This window comes from Eulemur rufifrons, chromosome 16, assembly GCF_041146395.1.
Source record: "Eulemur rufifrons isolate Redbay chromosome 16, OSU_ERuf_1, whole genome shotgun sequence".
Classification (NCBI taxonomy): Eukaryota; Metazoa; Chordata; class Mammalia; order Primates; family Lemuridae; genus Eulemur; species Eulemur rufifrons.
In genome coordinates this window covers 59,507,129-59,523,676 of record NC_090998.1, presented here as the reverse complement: position 1 = coordinate 59,523,676, position 16,548 = coordinate 59,507,129, and the positions used below count along the sequence as shown (strand labels likewise).

At 40.0% G+C, this 16,548-nt stretch overlaps 1 protein-coding gene across 1 annotated transcript in view; it reads left to right on the top strand.

Moving 5' to 3' along the window:
- Window positions 1-16,048, top strand: part of E2F7 (E2F transcription factor 7) — a 34,098-nt gene extending 18,050 nt beyond the window's left edge. The window contains exons 7-12 of the mRNA XM_069491043.1: window positions 7,670-7,855; window positions 8,357-8,429; window positions 10,632-11,139; window positions 12,234-12,489; window positions 14,114-14,538; window positions 15,878-16,048. Coding sequence (XP_069347144.1) covers window positions 7,670-7,855; window positions 8,357-8,429; window positions 10,632-11,139; window positions 12,234-12,489; window positions 14,114-14,538; window positions 15,878-16,048 — 1,619 coding nt within the window. The remainder of the gene's footprint in view (window positions 1-7,669; window positions 7,856-8,356; window positions 8,430-10,631; window positions 11,140-12,233; window positions 12,490-14,113; window positions 14,539-15,877) is intronic.
- Window positions 16,049-16,548: the final 500 nt, after the last annotated feature.

Here is a 16,548-nt window from a genome sequence, read left to right as displayed (position 1 = left end):
ACAAAATTAGACTAGTGACTTCGCTTTTGGAATAATGAGCGGTAGCCTACAAATGGTGTGTGCCGGTTGGCTCACTCACAATAGGAAGGGAAATACTGAAAGCATGTCATGTGGCAGTGTCTGTAACTACAAAATTATAGCTTTTTAGGTTTTTAAATTTCGTTCCAAAGCTTTTTCCTGGAAGTTTGGGACTGAGAATTAAAAACACCTCTTTTGAACACTGGTGGTTGTTTCTACGTTAGCAGAATAAAATATAGTTTTTCTTTGAAATTCCAGATAATGTAAAATTACATCAAATAACCATCACAAAACTAATACGGGGTAACTAATATGTTGTAAAATTGTATCTAAATATAGTGTGGATGTAGTGGACACCTTTGTTGTAATTTATTTAAAAGGTTACAGATGTCAAAATTTTACTTAACTGATTAAATAGGGCATTATCTTCTACTATGTCACAGGTAATATCAGCAATCAGGGAGTAGATCCTACTACACCAACTGTTTTACATACAGCTCGCTGCCTGGGAAAAAGCCATTAAAGCTATTTTTAAATTACCCTTCCAATTTTGGTGTTTGTGGTATAAATTTGTGCCACTTAACCTGAGCTTATAAAAGATACTGCTCTCCACCTCACTTATAACACATTATTCACTTAGGATCTAGATGAAACCACTTAAAATCAAGTATAACTAATTCAACCCAGTAAGTACTTAGTGTGGGCGGTTTGCTGATTATTATACCAAATGCCATGAGAGTTTTAAGATGTGGGTGACACTGTCCCTGCCTGCATGAAATATACAACTTTGCCATTTTCTGCTTCTCTGCCTTTGGCTTCTGTTTTTTCACATGTGAAGCCCTCTTCTTTTTGACACAAAAATATTCTGAATGTTCAAGATCTGGCTCGAGTGTCAACTTCTACATGAAGTTTTCCCTGATCACCTGGAGCAAAGAGTGTCTCCTCTGAACGACTGCAATTTAGTATTGTGCTTGGTGAAGTTGATACTGCAGTGTTGCCCCTGCCCTCCACATTTGAGACCAGACATCATCTTTATTCATCTTTGATTATCCCAGAACAGTGCCTTACTCACTTTAGCTGGTTAATGAGCTTCTACTGAAGGTGCATAAATTAGCATAGGTTTGAAAGTTAGAGAGCCATTGTGTGCTAGACAGGTTGGTACTGGCTCTGCTGGAATTCAGAAAGAATACAGGTTAAGTTTGATGGACTTTTGAGTTTTGGAGGGATGAAGGAATATGCTGGAGAGATCAGTGGAAAGCACAGGATTTAAGTGGAGAGCACAGGATAGAAAATAATGAGATATACAATATGATCAGTTGGGACCACATTTTTGGAAGGCCTCAAAAGTGAGCCAAGAAATTTGGACTGAATGTGATAGGCAGAATTGATAAGTCTTTGGACGTAGAGATGAAAAGAGAAGGAAGGACTCAAAGGTGGTTGGTGCCATGGAAGAAGTAAGATAGCTAGGAAGATAAGCTGGTGTTGAGAAGTCAGGGAGTTCACGTGGTTGTACAACCAGGGGGACAGCATTGGAGAGAACTCTGATGTAACATGGGATAGAGAGTTTGGAGCCAGGTCAGGAACCTTAAATTGAACTTAGTTTCTCTACCCTTCAGAAACCTGGTCCTCTATATTTCCTAGTTCCATTACTAATAACATCATCAACCCAGCAACCAAGTTTGGAACATCAAGTCACCTTTGATTCCTTGATCTGTTCTCCTTCACTCCTCAGGCAGCAGTTCCTCACAGTTAAACCTCAGAAATGTCTCTCTCCTCTTCTCCTTTCCCACCAGCATGGCATAGTTCATTATGCATGGGTGTTTTCTTCTTTTTAACAGCTTTATTGAGGGGTCAGTGACATACAAACTATGACAGGAAGTTAGTTACAATTTGATAAGCTATTGCATATGTATGCACCTGTGAAATAATCATCAAGGTAATGAACATACCTTTCAGTTCTTTTGTATCCTTACTGATTTATGTCTACTTACTTGTTCTATCAATTATTGATAGATGGATGTTGAAATCTTTGATTATAGTTGCAGATTTGTCTATTTTTTCATGCAGTTCTATCAAGTTTTCCATGTATCTTGAAGCTGTCATGAGCTTTGTCTGCATAGAATCACTATGTCTTGATGAACGGACCCCTTTTTCATTATGAAATGACCCCCTTGGTGATATATTCTATGCTCTGAAATCCACTTTATCTGATAGTAATATAGTCACTTCAGCTTTCTTTTGATTAATTAGCATGGTATATATTGTTCACCCTTTTACTCATAAACAATTTATATCTATATTTAAGGTGAGTTTCTGGTGGGCAGTATATAGCTGAGTTGTTTTTTTAAATCTAATCTGACAATTTCTGATCTTTAATTGTGTTGTTTAGACCTGCTGTCCCCAAGCCCTAGGCTGCAGACTGGTACCGGTCTGTGGCCTGTTAAAAACCTGCAGCCACATAGCAGGAGGTGAGTAGTGAGCCAGCTTCATCTGTATTTACAGCCGCTCCCCATGGCTCACATCGCCGCCTGAGCTCCACCTCCTGTCAGATCAGTGGCAGCATTAGATTTTGCATTATAGTGAGTTTTATAATTATTTCATTATATCTTACAATATAGTAATAATAGAAATAAGGTGCACAATAAATGTAATGTGCTTGAATCATCCCTAAACCATGCCAGTACTTTTCAGTTCCCACTCCCCACCCCGACCCCCATTTGTGGAAAAATTCTCTTCCATGAAAACTGGTCCCTGGTGCCAAAAAGGTTGGGTACCGCTGGTTTAGACCATTTACATTTAATGTGATTCTTGATCTGTTTGGATTTTAATCCATCATATTGCTATTTGTGTTCCATTTGTCCCATTTGCTCATTGTTTCTTTTTCTTTCTTTTGGATTATTTTTTATGCTTCCATTTCATCTCCTTTGTTGGTTTACTGGCTATAACTCTTTGTTTTGTTATTTTAATGGTTGCTTTAGCATCTATAATGTACATCTTTAATTCAAGTGATACTACATACATTGTATGAGAACCTTACAATAACATACTATTATTTCTCCTTGCCTGGCCTTTGTGCTATTGTTGTCAAACATTTTACTGCTTTATATATTATATACCCCATAGTGCATGGTTGTTATTTTTGCTTTAAACAGTTGGTTATCTTTTAAAGAGATTATAATAAGAAAAAAATTTTTTGTCTACCCATGTAGTTACCATTTCCAGTGCTTGTCATTCCTTTTTGTAGATGTAGGTTTCCATCAAGTATCATTTTTCTTCTGCTTGATGAACTTTAACATTTCTTATAGTGCAGGTCGGCCAATCATGAATTCTTCCAGCTGTTGTATGTCTGAAAACATCTTCATTTCTTGTTTTTTTTTTTTTAATTTCAAATTATTATGCTGTACAAATAATTTTGGTTACATGAATCACTTTTATAATGCTTGAATCATAGTTATAAGAGTGCCTGTCACTCAGACATTGTTCCTTGTACCCGTTAGGTAGATTTCCTCCCATGCCCTCCTTCCCGTCCCACCCTGGTTGATTTCTGTTGAGTTTTACTTTCCTCTATGCACATGTGTGCTCATCAGTTAGTTCCAGCTTAGTAGTGAGTGCATGTGGTGTTTGTTTTTCTATCCTTTAGCTACTTCACTTAGGATAATGGTCTCCAGTTCCATCCAAATTATTGCAAAAGGCATTAATCCATCTTTTTTTATGGCTGAGTAGTACTCTATGGTATATATATGCCACATTTTGTTAATCTACTCGGGAATTGATGGGCTCTTAGGTTGATTCCACATCTTTGCAATTGTGAATTGTGCTGCAATAAACATTCAAGTGCAGGTGTCTTTTTGATAAAATTACTTCTTTTTCTTTGGATAAAAACCCAGTAGTGGGATTGCTGGATCAAACGGTAGGTGGACTTTTAGTTCTTTGAGGAATCTCCATACTGTTTTCCATAGAGGTTGTACTAATTTGCAGTCCCACCAATGGTGTATAAGTGTTCCTTTATTTCTGCATCCACGTCAGCATCTATTGGTATTGGACTTTTTAATAAAGGCCATTCTGACTGGAGTAAGGTGATATCTCACTGTGGTTTTAAGTTGCATTTCCCTGCTGATTAGTAACAGTCAGCATTTTTTCATATGTTTATTGGCCATTTTAGACCAATGGAACAGGAAGAAAAACCCAGATATAAAACCATCTACATACAGCCAACTGATCTTTGACAAAGCAGATAGCAGTATATACCAGGGAAAAGAATTCCTATTCAATGATGGTGCTGGGAAAATTGGATAGCCACATGCAGAAAAATGAAACATGATGCATATCACTCACCACTTAGGAAAATTAATTCAAGATACATAAAAGACTTAAATGTAAGGCATGAAACCATAAGAATTCTAGAATAAAAACTCTTCTACATATAGGCCTACATAAAGAATTTTTAAAGGAGACCATAATGGCAGTCACAGTGACAACAATAATAAATAAATGGGACTTTATTAAATTAAAAAGCATCTGCACAGCCCAGGAAATAATTAACAGAGCAAACAGACAACCTACAGAATGGGAGAAAATATTCACAAGCTATACATCCAATAAAGGACTAATAACCAGAATCTACAGAGAACTCAAGCAAATCAGCAAGGAAAACTCAACCCCATTAAATAGTGGGCCAAAGAGATGCACACAAGCTTCTCCTTTGTTTTTGAAAAATATTTTCTCTGGGTGAAGAATTCTAGGTTGAATGTTTTTTTCTTTCAGTTCTTTAAAGAAATTGCTGCACTGTCTTCTAGTGTGCATTGTTTCTGACAAGGAATCTACCATCGTCTTGTTATTCTGTATGTACTGTGTCATTGTTCCCTGGTTGCTTTTAATATGTTTATTTAATCTAAATCATTTAAATCTCTGTGGCTGATTTTAAGCAATTTGATGATGTGCGACTTCATGTACTTTTCTTCATGTTTCTTGTGCTTGTGTTTCTTCAGCTTCTTGGACCTATTCATTTAAAGTTTTTTTTTTTTTTTTTTTTTTTTTTTGAGACAGAGTCTCACTCTGTTGCCCAGGCTAGAGTGAGTGCCGTGGCGTCAGCCTAGCTCACAGCAACCTCAAACTCCTGAGCTCAAGCGATCCTCCTGTCTCAGCCTCCCGAGTAGCTGGGACTACAGGCATGCGCCACCATGCCCGGCTAATTTTTTCTATATATATTTTTAGCTGTCCATATAATTTCTTTCTATTTTTAGTAGAGGTGGGGTCTCGCTCTTGCTCAGGCTGGTCTCGAACTCCTGAGCTCAAACGATCCACCCACCTCGGCCTCCCAGAGTGCTAGGATTACAGGCGTGAGCCACCGCGCCCGGCCTCATTTAAAGTTTTTATCAAATTTGGCAAATGTTCAGCCATTATTTCTTCAAATATTTTTTCTGTCTCCTCATCTGCTGTCCTTGGAAACTCCAATTATGCTTGTATTGGGCTGCCTAAAGTTGTCCCACAGTTCACTGATGCTTTGTTCATTTCTTTTTTTATTATTATTATTATTATTTCAGCATATTGTGGGGGTACAAAAGTTTAGGTTACGTGTATTTCCCTTGCTCCCCCCACCCCCCCGAATCAGAGCTTCAAACGTGTCCATCCCCTAGATAGTGCACATCATTTCTTTCAGTCCTTTTTCCCTATTTCATTTTTGTACAGTTTCTATTGGTATGTTTTCAAGTTCACTAATTTTTTTCTGCAATATCTAATCAGCCATTAATCCTATACACTGAATTTTTCACTTTTGCCACTGTATTATCTCTAGTAGTTTGATTTGGGCCTTTATATTTTTGATACCTCTATTTAACATATTCAGTCTTTCCCCTAGCTTCTTAAATTTATGGAATACAATTCTAATAACTGTTTTAATGTGCTGGTCTACTATACTTCCGGGTCAATTTCAATTGATTTTTCTCCCCGTTGGTTACATTGTCCTGCTTCTTTGTGTACGTGGTAATTTTTAATTGTATGCCAGACACTGAGAATTATACATTGTTAGGTGATAGACATTTTCGTGTCCCTAAAACTGTTCTTGAGCTTTGTTTTTGGATGCAGTGAACTTACACAGAAACAGTGATCCTTTTGGGTCTTGCTTTTAAGCTTTTCTGGGCAGGACACTATCAGCATTTAGTTCAGTACATTTTCCCCATTATCGACACAACACCCTTTTTAGTGCTCTCACCAATGCTCCCCGAATTATGAGGTTTTTCCACTGCAGCTATTGGCAACAGGCACTGTCCTCAGCCCTATATGAGCTGCAGACACTGTTCCCTCCACTCCTTTTGAGTGGTACTTTCCCTGCCCTTGGGTAGCTTTCTCACATGCATCAGTACTCCACTGAACATTGCAGGGGGACTCTCTGCAGACCCCCACCATTGTTTTTCTGTACAGCTCTCCTCTCCAGCATTCTGCCCTGCAAACTCTAGCAGCCTTGGCTTTTTAGGACTCCCAGCTGCATCCTCAACTTAGAGAGACCACCACACTCTGTCTAGCTCCCCTTCCCTGCTTTGCAACCTAGAAACATTCTCCAGACAGTAAGCTAGAACAATCATAGAGCTCACCTCATTAGATTCCTGTCTCTAAGGGATCACTGCCCTCCATGTGCCAATGTCCAGTGTCTTGAGGGCCATTATTTTATATATTTTGCCCAATATTTTACAGGTATCAGGACTTAAGGAGGCAAATATGGTCCCTGTTACTAGCTCTGACCTATTTTCTTTTTGGTTTTGTAATTTCTGATTTTTCTTAAAGGACCATTTATTGGGCTTTTGTTATAAGAAAAAGAAAACCGTAAAGGTAATTTTTTTTTTCAATTTTAAAGTCACATTAACGTGAAAGTGTGTGTTTTACAAAATGTAAGTCTGGGCCTTTCAGTTTATTAAATCACTTTTATAATTAAAACGTGCATGCTTTAAGCTTAAAAAAATTAGCACAAGTGAACCAGGTAGACTGACCATCTAGACAACAGGGGACGGCTGCCTGAGTCCATTTAGAAAATTCTGTCTGGACTTCACACAGGCTTCTTAAAGCACAAAATGTGCCTCCAAGGCCCACTCAACCTTGTAATATCCTCATTGTTCTGCAGCATTTTAACCATGAGATTTCTGCTGAACTTATTTCTTTGGTCACTTAGTAACTGAGTTTCTTATTACATAAGAAAGAAATAATAAAGCCTAATAGAAAATAGAGATTCTCATATTCATTGCCCTAGGTCTGTGGCATAGGAGGCTGGTCTCAATTAATGTTGAAAGCGAATCTCAAAATGTACATGTTGAGCTGAGCATGGTCGGATTTTCCTTTGATACTCTCTGCTCAAATGGAGCATCTAAAATGTCGGGCTCATTCTAATTTGGGTTGAAGAACATCTTGCTCTACTTTTGTTACAGTTCAGATAATTTTAGAATATATATGGATTCAATCTCATTTTATAGTCATCCACTAACTTTTGAAAAAAAATTAGTACATCGAAAGAAATTGGGGTTTGAGGCAAGACTCATAAAATTCCTTTGATTTATAGGGTAGCTCCACTGCAATTATAGGTTCAAAGCTATCTCTTTAAAAGACTAAAATTATCCTGGATTATAGCTGTATAAGAACACTACCAATTCTCTCATTTATTTAGATGAAGAACTAGTGGATGTTTCTGCATCTGTCTTACCAGAATTGAAAAGAGAAACATATGGCAAGATTCAAGTCTGTGCAAAACAGAAGCTGGCTCGTCATGGTTCTTTTAACACAGTTCACGCTTCTGAGAGGATCCAGAGGAAAGTGAACTCGGAACCCAGCAGCCCATACAGAAAAGAACAAGGTATCTCGCCCTTGCTTAATCCATGGAATCCATCAGTTGCCGAGTAATTGTAGCCCCACCCACGTGCTGGCATTTTAATATGAGCTAACTCTCTAGGCCCTGCCTATTTTTTCCAGAGGACTAATTTTCACTTCACTGAAGTGAAACACTTATTGGGGGCAAAGGAGATGCTGACTTCACAGTGTGTGAACATGGCCCCATGCCTAAAATTGACCCTGGTCAGCCTTGAAGATCAGTTGGCTTGCAGTGGTTGGCCTGTTTGGTGTGTCTCAGAAATTCATCAGACTTACAAAGCAGCACTTACTTTGTTTTCTTACTAATTCTTGATGACACCTGAATTCACCGTAGCAGCTAGCTTCTAGAAATTTCTGTCTTTTCATCAAAACCAGAATGGATTTGAGATACTCTTGTAATCCCCGAGCTGAGAGTAATGAATTCTGCTGTATATAATTGGTGTGGATAAATGTCTTTCTGTATTTAAATCTCCATTTTCCTTTTCAGGATCAGGTGGCTACTCTTTAGAAATTGGAAGTCTAGCAGCTGTCTACAGACAGAAAATAGAAGAAAGTTCACAGTAAGTAGTCTAGAAAAACACATATTCTTTCTATTGCCTAGTGTTAACTTTGACTAAATTGAAATGCCACCCATTAAAAGATAAAATTTAGCCATTTGTTTATTAAGAGTTGATAAGTTTCCTTTTTGTGCTCAACACTGTGTGGGAAGTAGCACTGGGGACACAAAAGTATGAAAAATTTATCCTGTAAGCTACGATAGCTGATAGGGAACAAAATAAAAAGATAAATACACTGGAAAAAGACATTTCACTACTAACATGACACTAAGCATCATAGTCTCATAAATCACTCTGTCATCATCATAGCTAGCTTTGTTTACTGACTACCAGGTACTGTTCCAAAGGCTTTAATGTATATTAATCCATCTGATTACAATAACAATCTTTTGAGGTTGGTACTATTATCCTTATTTTACAGAGAAGAAACTGAAACCTGAAGAGGTTAAGTAACTTGCCCAAGGTCAGATTGCTAATAGGGACAGAGCTGGCCTTCAAACCCAAGCTGTCTGACTTAAATTTGGGGTCTGAGTTTGAAAGACATCATATAATATCAGAGAAAGCAGAAGAAACACCAAAGAGAGAACGAGGGAGGTTTTTAATGACAGATATGGGAAGAAACAGATTATAAGGCAGAGTCAGAGAGTAGAGGGACACAAAGCTGATTAGTTTGGCTGTAATGCTTTGTCCACATAGGATAGTAAAAGGAAAAGTCACTCCGAAGCAGAGCTTGGGCACTGGAGGTAACTAGGTCAAGGTGGCAGAAAGCTCTGAAAGCCCAAATAGAAGAGTTTGAATTGATCACAGGAACAGTAAAGAACTATTGAAGGCTCACTGAGGAAGATCATTCTGGCTGCTTTTAGCAGGTGGGAGTAGAAGTAGAGAAAGGCTCTAGAGGAGCAGATGCAGAACAGAGAGTTTCTAGTCTTTCTGGTCTGCTGTGGGGCAGATCTGAGCCATGTCAGCTGGAGATGGAAAGAAAGGAAAATCAGCGTAAGACAGTGAGTCAGCAAGACTGGCTAAAGTAGACAGAGGCATCAAAAAGAACATCTGGGTGTCGGGTGAGGGTGGTACTGCTGGTGGAGATGGGGAGGTTGAAGGTCGCTGGAGGTCGGATGGTGGGTGACGTACTCAGTGTGGGCGTGCTGAGCTTTGTAGAGCTGAGCAATGCTGATTACTCACTCAGGGAGCTGTGGATGGAGAGATGGCTCATCCCTGCAGCCCAGGGCACTCCATTTTATTCCTGGCAGCACAATGGACAGTGAGATGGTGGAAAAATAGGTCTCCGTGATTCCATCAGAAAGGCCGAAAGAAATTCCCATCCTCTGTTAACTATTTTAAAGGATTTTCCTCGTCTATTCCTAAACGTATACTAAAAACATAAACGTGGTTTTGAATCTTTGGAAATTTTTCTATATAAAAGGCCAAGCCATTGTTTATGATCCCATATATTGATGGGACTTAATGTTGAACACATGCTGCCTAAAAACTCTTTAGTAATACTGAGCAGAATGGGACAAGGACAGAAAATAATAATTTAACAAGTAAGTTTGTTTCCCCACTCACTGCCCACTTCATTTACTTCACACTGGGTTTGAGACAAACTAGATTAGTCTTTCTCTAAGTCAAAGTCTGGTCCAGTCTCTTTTGTCCAGCCAGGATCTCTCACAGTGACTGAGAACAGGGGCTTTGCCATCAAGCAGGTGGATGTGGGGCCCAGATTCCCCACTTCAGAGCTGGCTCACCTTAGGCAGGTTGATTAACCTCTGAGCTTCTGTTTTCCTCACTGGTAAACTAGGGGAGATGAAAGTAGCCATTGTAAGCATAATTGGATAAAAATTATTATAATATTGTGCTAATCGTAATAGTATCTACATGCCTGGCAAGGGAGTAAGTGCTCAGTAATTAATAACTATTAGATGGGGAAAAGAAGGAACAGGAACCAGGGTTAGCTCTCACCTGAGATTCCAACAGCTCTTCCCACATTGGCTCTCCCACCCCAAACCCTACCCACCCATCCAGGCTGTACCTAGTCATTTGGCTCTGGGGTGAGCTAATATGTGCTCAGAGACTGTGTTTTAATATCTGCCTGAGCAGTATTATCTCACTTCTCACTTGGTATGGCTCTCTTTGGGGAAGCGAAGGGTCAGGAGTTGGTCGAATGTGCTAACTTGAAGGTACTCGTTGTATTTCTCTTTATTACAGGAAAAAAGCCCTTGCCAGTAAGAGAGTGGGGACCTCGTCAAGTAGCTTGGACCCTTCTGTTCCTTTTCCTGCCCTCTCTGCTGATTCAGAATATTGTGCTAATCCTTTAGCCTACCCAGTATTTCCTGTTACTCAGACGGACCTGCAGGCATTCTCCGGGCAGAATGGCCTGAATGGACAAGTAAACGTCTCACTCACTTCTGTAGCCTCTGCCGTGGAGAGCTTGAAGCCAGCGCTGCTTGCTGGCCAGCCCTTGGTGTACGTGCCCTCCCCCTCCCTGTTCATGCTGTGCGGGAGCCTGCAGGAGGGGCCATCCCCAGGGTCAGGGTCAGAGGATGGCAGAAGTTCGGAAGCCCCAGCTGCAGCAGAGCTGTCATCTGCACCCTTGGCTCAGAAGCGCCTCTGTGAGGAGAGGAAGCCTGAGGAGGAGGGTGAGCCGGCCATGAAAAGACAAAATAGGGAATACGAAGACAGCCCAGACAGCCCCCTGTCGCTCGTCATGGCCAAGGTAAGGGAGTGCAGGTGGATGTGCCTGGTGACATCCCACTAGCCCTGAGCTTCTTCCTAGTGGAGACACACAGATATTAGTAAGCAATGGAGTCTGGAATATAAGGCTTATTTCATGTGTTACTTCCGTAATTAAGCACCTGGACTGGCTCTCCCAAAAATCCTGCCTTAAAATAGTACTGTAATAAAAGTGATTTTTATAAAAGTCACACTTTGTATAAAATGCTAAAAAATATGAAGAAGAAAAAAACTTACCCATAATCCCACCACATAGAGGCAATCACGATGTTAACATGTTTGTACATTTCTCCCAGTCTTTTTTGCATCCTTTTTTTTAAACAAGTTGGGATCACTGAAATAATCATCTTCATCCAGGATGCAGCTGAGTTCCAGAGTCAGGGTCTGTGCTTGGTCAGTTCTCTTCACTGCCCAGTGATCCCATTTCCCCAGCTACAAAATGGAAAAAACAAAAATATGAGCTGTCCACATCTCTCACTTAGTAGCCATGCAGAAGTTAATGAGACATGACCAGTAAAACTCTCAGAAAGCAGAAACGCCGTCATTACTGCAGTTTTTGCAGGTCAGCCAGGCACACTTCATGGAAATCATTCCATTAATTAGGAACCTTTCTCCTCTCCTTTCTCTTGCCAGAATGAATTTTTCTCATTTTGTATATAGCCTGGGTTGCAGATCAGAAGTGAAAGACTGACTGGCACATGTCTTAGATAACCAAGACGGCTTGGGCCAGCCCACAGTTCTTATAAGGCCCCCAAAATACTGTAACATCAACACCCTGTATTTGTTACCAGCTCAGAAATTATACAGTCTAAACACCACGGCCGATTTTCTGTTACTAAAATCTCTATCATTTCTATACTTAGGAATCATAAGCCTATAGATGCATGTGACATAACACTTACTTTCAGACCATTCCTATAAATAGAATTAAAACAACTTACATACACAAAATCAGCACAGCACATAGCTCTGTTTTACTTTATTGTTTATGTGTTAGCCATGTTGAGAAAGCTGTTAATAAGATTTACTACCGGAATTTTGACTTGATTTTCTGGTTCCTGGTTTGGTTGTACTTAGAAACCCTCAGATTACACAGACTTTTCCTGTCCCAAGACTCTGGATGGCAGGGCATTCATGCCCCTCGAAGACACTCATGGGAACGGCCAGCTCCCTGCTGCAAAGGAGGCTTCAGGAAAGGCTACCGCAAACTGCTTTGCTGCTTCTGAGTGGGGAAATCCTTCAGGAAATACAGATGTTGAAAAGCATTCAGAAGAAAATGAAAGCACCAAAGAGTCCTCTTTGCTGCAATATCTTTATGTGCAGTCTCCAGCCGGTAAGGGATGTCATCGTGTCTTAGACTCCCTTGTGGTAGTCAGATCCTAAATTGGATTTTTAAACGTTTGTCTGTGTCACCCAACAAAAGCGGTTCATTGATGTGCTGCTGTCTGTTGCCTGTGAGTCCCTTTATTCTTAGCCCCCTTGTTTTCTCCATCCATAAAATGAAGGGAGAAGCTGCTTCTACTTTCACCAACTTCAGGGATAATGAGAAAATAATTAGAGCAGGTGATTTAAAAAAAAATACATTAAACATTATTTGGTTGAAAAAGCCCCACAAATTCAAGACATGATTCTGTTTTTATAATGCAGCTGAATCTGACATTGGCTTAGTATAATAGTATGAATCTACTAGCCGTTATGCACAGCTAGCATTCTGAGCTCTTGTGTCTCCAGAAGTACTGAGGATATTATCGTGGTCGAGTACCAGGTCTGGTGTAAGAGGGCTTGACACTTACAACCACTTATTATCTGCATGAACTTAAGTATTCAGCCATCCTCATTGGTAAAATAGCAATAATAACAGTACCTGCTTCATGGGGGAGCTATGAAAACTGAATTAAATTTAATAAGATAATACATTTAAAGCACTTAGAATAATAGTGCCTGGCCCTTAGTAAGACTCAGTAAATGGTGTTACTATTTTGAATTAAAGCTGAAATACGATAATAGATACTTAATTTTTAAGATATGCACTATGTACATAAAGCTGCTCTTGATGCAAAGATACTTAAGTTGATTTTCCTTGCTTGCTAGCTGGCTTAAGCCTAACCTGCCAGAACAGGTTAGGTAGGTATTTATTATTGTTCACTTATCTAGATTTATTCCTTTAGCAAATATTTTTCGTGTGCTTACTCTAAGCATGATACTCAGTGTTGGGGATACAGGGATGAACAAAAGCAGACTCAGCCCCTGCTGAGTGAAAATTACAGCCCAGCACAGGGATTCTTAACTTTTTCTGTGCTATGGACCTTTTGACAGTCTGGTGAAGCCCAAGGATTCCTCCTCAAAATGTTTGCAGATACATAGAATTAAGTGCATAGGATTACAAAGGAAGCCAATTATATTGATTATAATTAGAAAAACAACTTTTGGAATTATCATAATAAAGAGATCTGGCAGCAAGTCCAGTACTGTCATAATCTCCATGTTCTAATAATTAGCTCAACAGTGTATTAAGAAATCTGCAGTAGCTATGATGTAATATGAACATTTCTGTACTTTTTACTAGTGACAAAGTCAAGGTACTCTAATACTATTGTGATTTGTTGCCTGTGATCATAATTGAGGGAAATGTAAATTTTCAGTTGGAAGTTTATAAAAGTGAAGATGTCATTTTTCCCATCCAAGTTTCACTCTCCTCCTCAATCTGGGTTCAGCGGAACTCCCAGTAAGATCCCTTTGCAGGCATCAAGCAAGTGCTCACACAGGTCAATGTGATATCAGTCTTGGCCACTGCTGTGCGGGAGTGGGATGGGGCTACTGGCCTGGTCAGGTAGGGGAAGGTTTCATTGTTCATTGATTTATCGTGGACTTTTCATTTGAAAGATCCATGAGGAATGTGCACTTGAATGGTATCCTCATGTTGTGTTGATCGTCACTTTGTTCTGCTTCTGTTTCAGGATTAAATGGTTTCAATGTGCTCCTATCTGGCGGCCAGACCCCTCATACTGTGGGCCCATCTTCAGGTCAGCCGCCGTCCTTCAGCGTTCCTTGCATGGTCTTACCATCTCCAACTCTGGGCCCTTTTCCTGTTCTCTATTCTCCTGCAATGCCCGGCCCAGTTTCTTCCACTCCTGGTGCTGTCCCAAACACAGGACCTGTGAATTTCGGCTTGCCTAGCCTTGGATCAACAGCTCATCTTGTCGTCGGCCCTGCAGCCATGGTTAATCCAACGTCGTCCACACTCCCTTCTACAGACCCTCAGCTCCAGGGTCAGCCCTCACTTAACCTGAGTCCGGTGATGTCAGAGTCACACAATGTCATCCAACAACCTGAGTCCCCCATTTACGTGGGACATCCAGTCTCAATGGTAAAATTAGAACAGGTGAGACCCAAAGTTGTCCTGAAGACTCTATCACTCTGGGATGGAGTAAGCCTGTGTTGAATTAGCTTCACTTGAGCCACGTGACTGTAGGACAGAGGCACTAGGACAGGCTCTAACTTTCATTGCAGACCCAGAGTTATCTTCTTGTTTTGTAAAGCTCTGAGGCATGAGGCAAGAAATCCCGTGCTTTAAAGACAGAGAATATGTTTTTTTAATTGTCATTCTGTTCTTAGAATTAGAGGGGGCCTATTATAGGCATAGTTCAGGGGGATTTTCGAGGAATGCTGAATATTTAGATGATTTCAGTGATCTCCAAGCTTTTATTTTATGAGGTCAATAAAAGAAACCACCCTAAATTTTAATTATGCAGCTATAGAGGCAGTCAATGGAAATGAAAGTCTTGATACTAACTCAAAGATTCTTAGCATCGGTTATTTCTTAAAATGTGATGTTTAGAAGCAGTGTGTGTATGTATATATATATTACTCATCAAACATAAAAATGTACATACATACAGGTATATAGTCAACATAAGTTAATTAGTACTATTTTTATCCCCCAAACTCCATTTGTAGTTCAGTCAATAAATATTTGTTGAATTCCTCTTACCATTAGGCATTATTCAGAATGATTACTTACTCTCCTAGAGAAAGTATTATGTTTGGCCAAAAATATTTTAGACAAGTTATTCAGAGGCTCAGAAGTTTGCTAGACATTGAAATAAACAGGTTAGTTTTTAAACATAATGCTTTTTGCTCATCAGTTATGTGCCAGGCGCCTATCTAGGCAGTGAAGACTTAGTAAGTAGGATAATGGTCCCAGCCATTTCAGGGCACATTTAGGAGATAAATATTTAATATTTAACGAGAGGATAAATATTAGCAAGTAAACAGAAAGATCCAACACACATACACTTACTATTTGCCTCACGTGCTCTAAGGTGCTTTACAAATACGATCTTGGTTAATTCTTACAGCCTTGTGAAATCGGTACTTTTATCATCCCTATTGCAGGGATGAAGAAACTAAGGGACAGGTTGATTAAGTAATTTGCCCAAGGTCACCCAGCTAGCTATGACAGAGCCCAGACCCTGGCTCTAGGTGCCACATTTGTAACTTCTTTGGTAAACTGCCTTTCTGCACCCAAAATAAATGGATTTAATTTCCAATTGTGATAAGTGTTGTAAAGAAGATAAATAGTATGAGCGTGACAGGAAAGCAAAGAGGACAGAAATGCCTCTATCAGGGTCATAGTGACAAAGGGCAAGGAAGGGCTTCCTTCCGGTTCAGAGATTGAAAACAGTTTGACTTCACTTCTGTTTTTACTCTTTTTTGTTTAGTCACCAGTTCCAGTGACCCCCAAGAACACCCAGTGCACACAGCGTGAGACATTTTTCAAGACACCTGGCAGCCTCGGAGACCGTGCCCTTAAGAGAAGAGAAAGGAATCAGTCACGAAACGCCAGCTCCGCCCAGAGGAGACTAGAAATCCCCAGCAACGGGGCTGACTAACCTGCCCCTTTGCCAGATAGGGGTGGAATCAAACCACCTGAATCTCCCTGTGTCACAGGCAACATCCTAAGTAGGATACAGACCATCCGGTCGTGAGCACACGTCCTTCCTCTCTCTTTCATCCACTGGTTCTATTAACTTCCCACCATCATGAATCATCTATTTTCCTGAAAGTAATTGTTATTAATTGTGCATTTAATACTAGGCTGTCTGCACGGTGTCACAGTGAAGGCACCGGCTGACTTTTGTGGTTTTGATTCAAGGATCATCTTATTGCTGGAAGTAGATCTGAACAGGCTGCCAGAGCCTTGTGGTTTTTCTGAAGGGGGAGCTGTCTAGCACTTAACTGGGGTAAGCATTCTTGACATGTATTTCCACTTGCCCTGAGTAAATCTGTGGTGAGAGAAACTTCCTTTCTGCAGTTTAAAAGAGCTACTGCTTCCTTAGGCTTCATCAGGAAGCCACCTTCAGTTGTGAATCCTATCATATTATTTATTTTG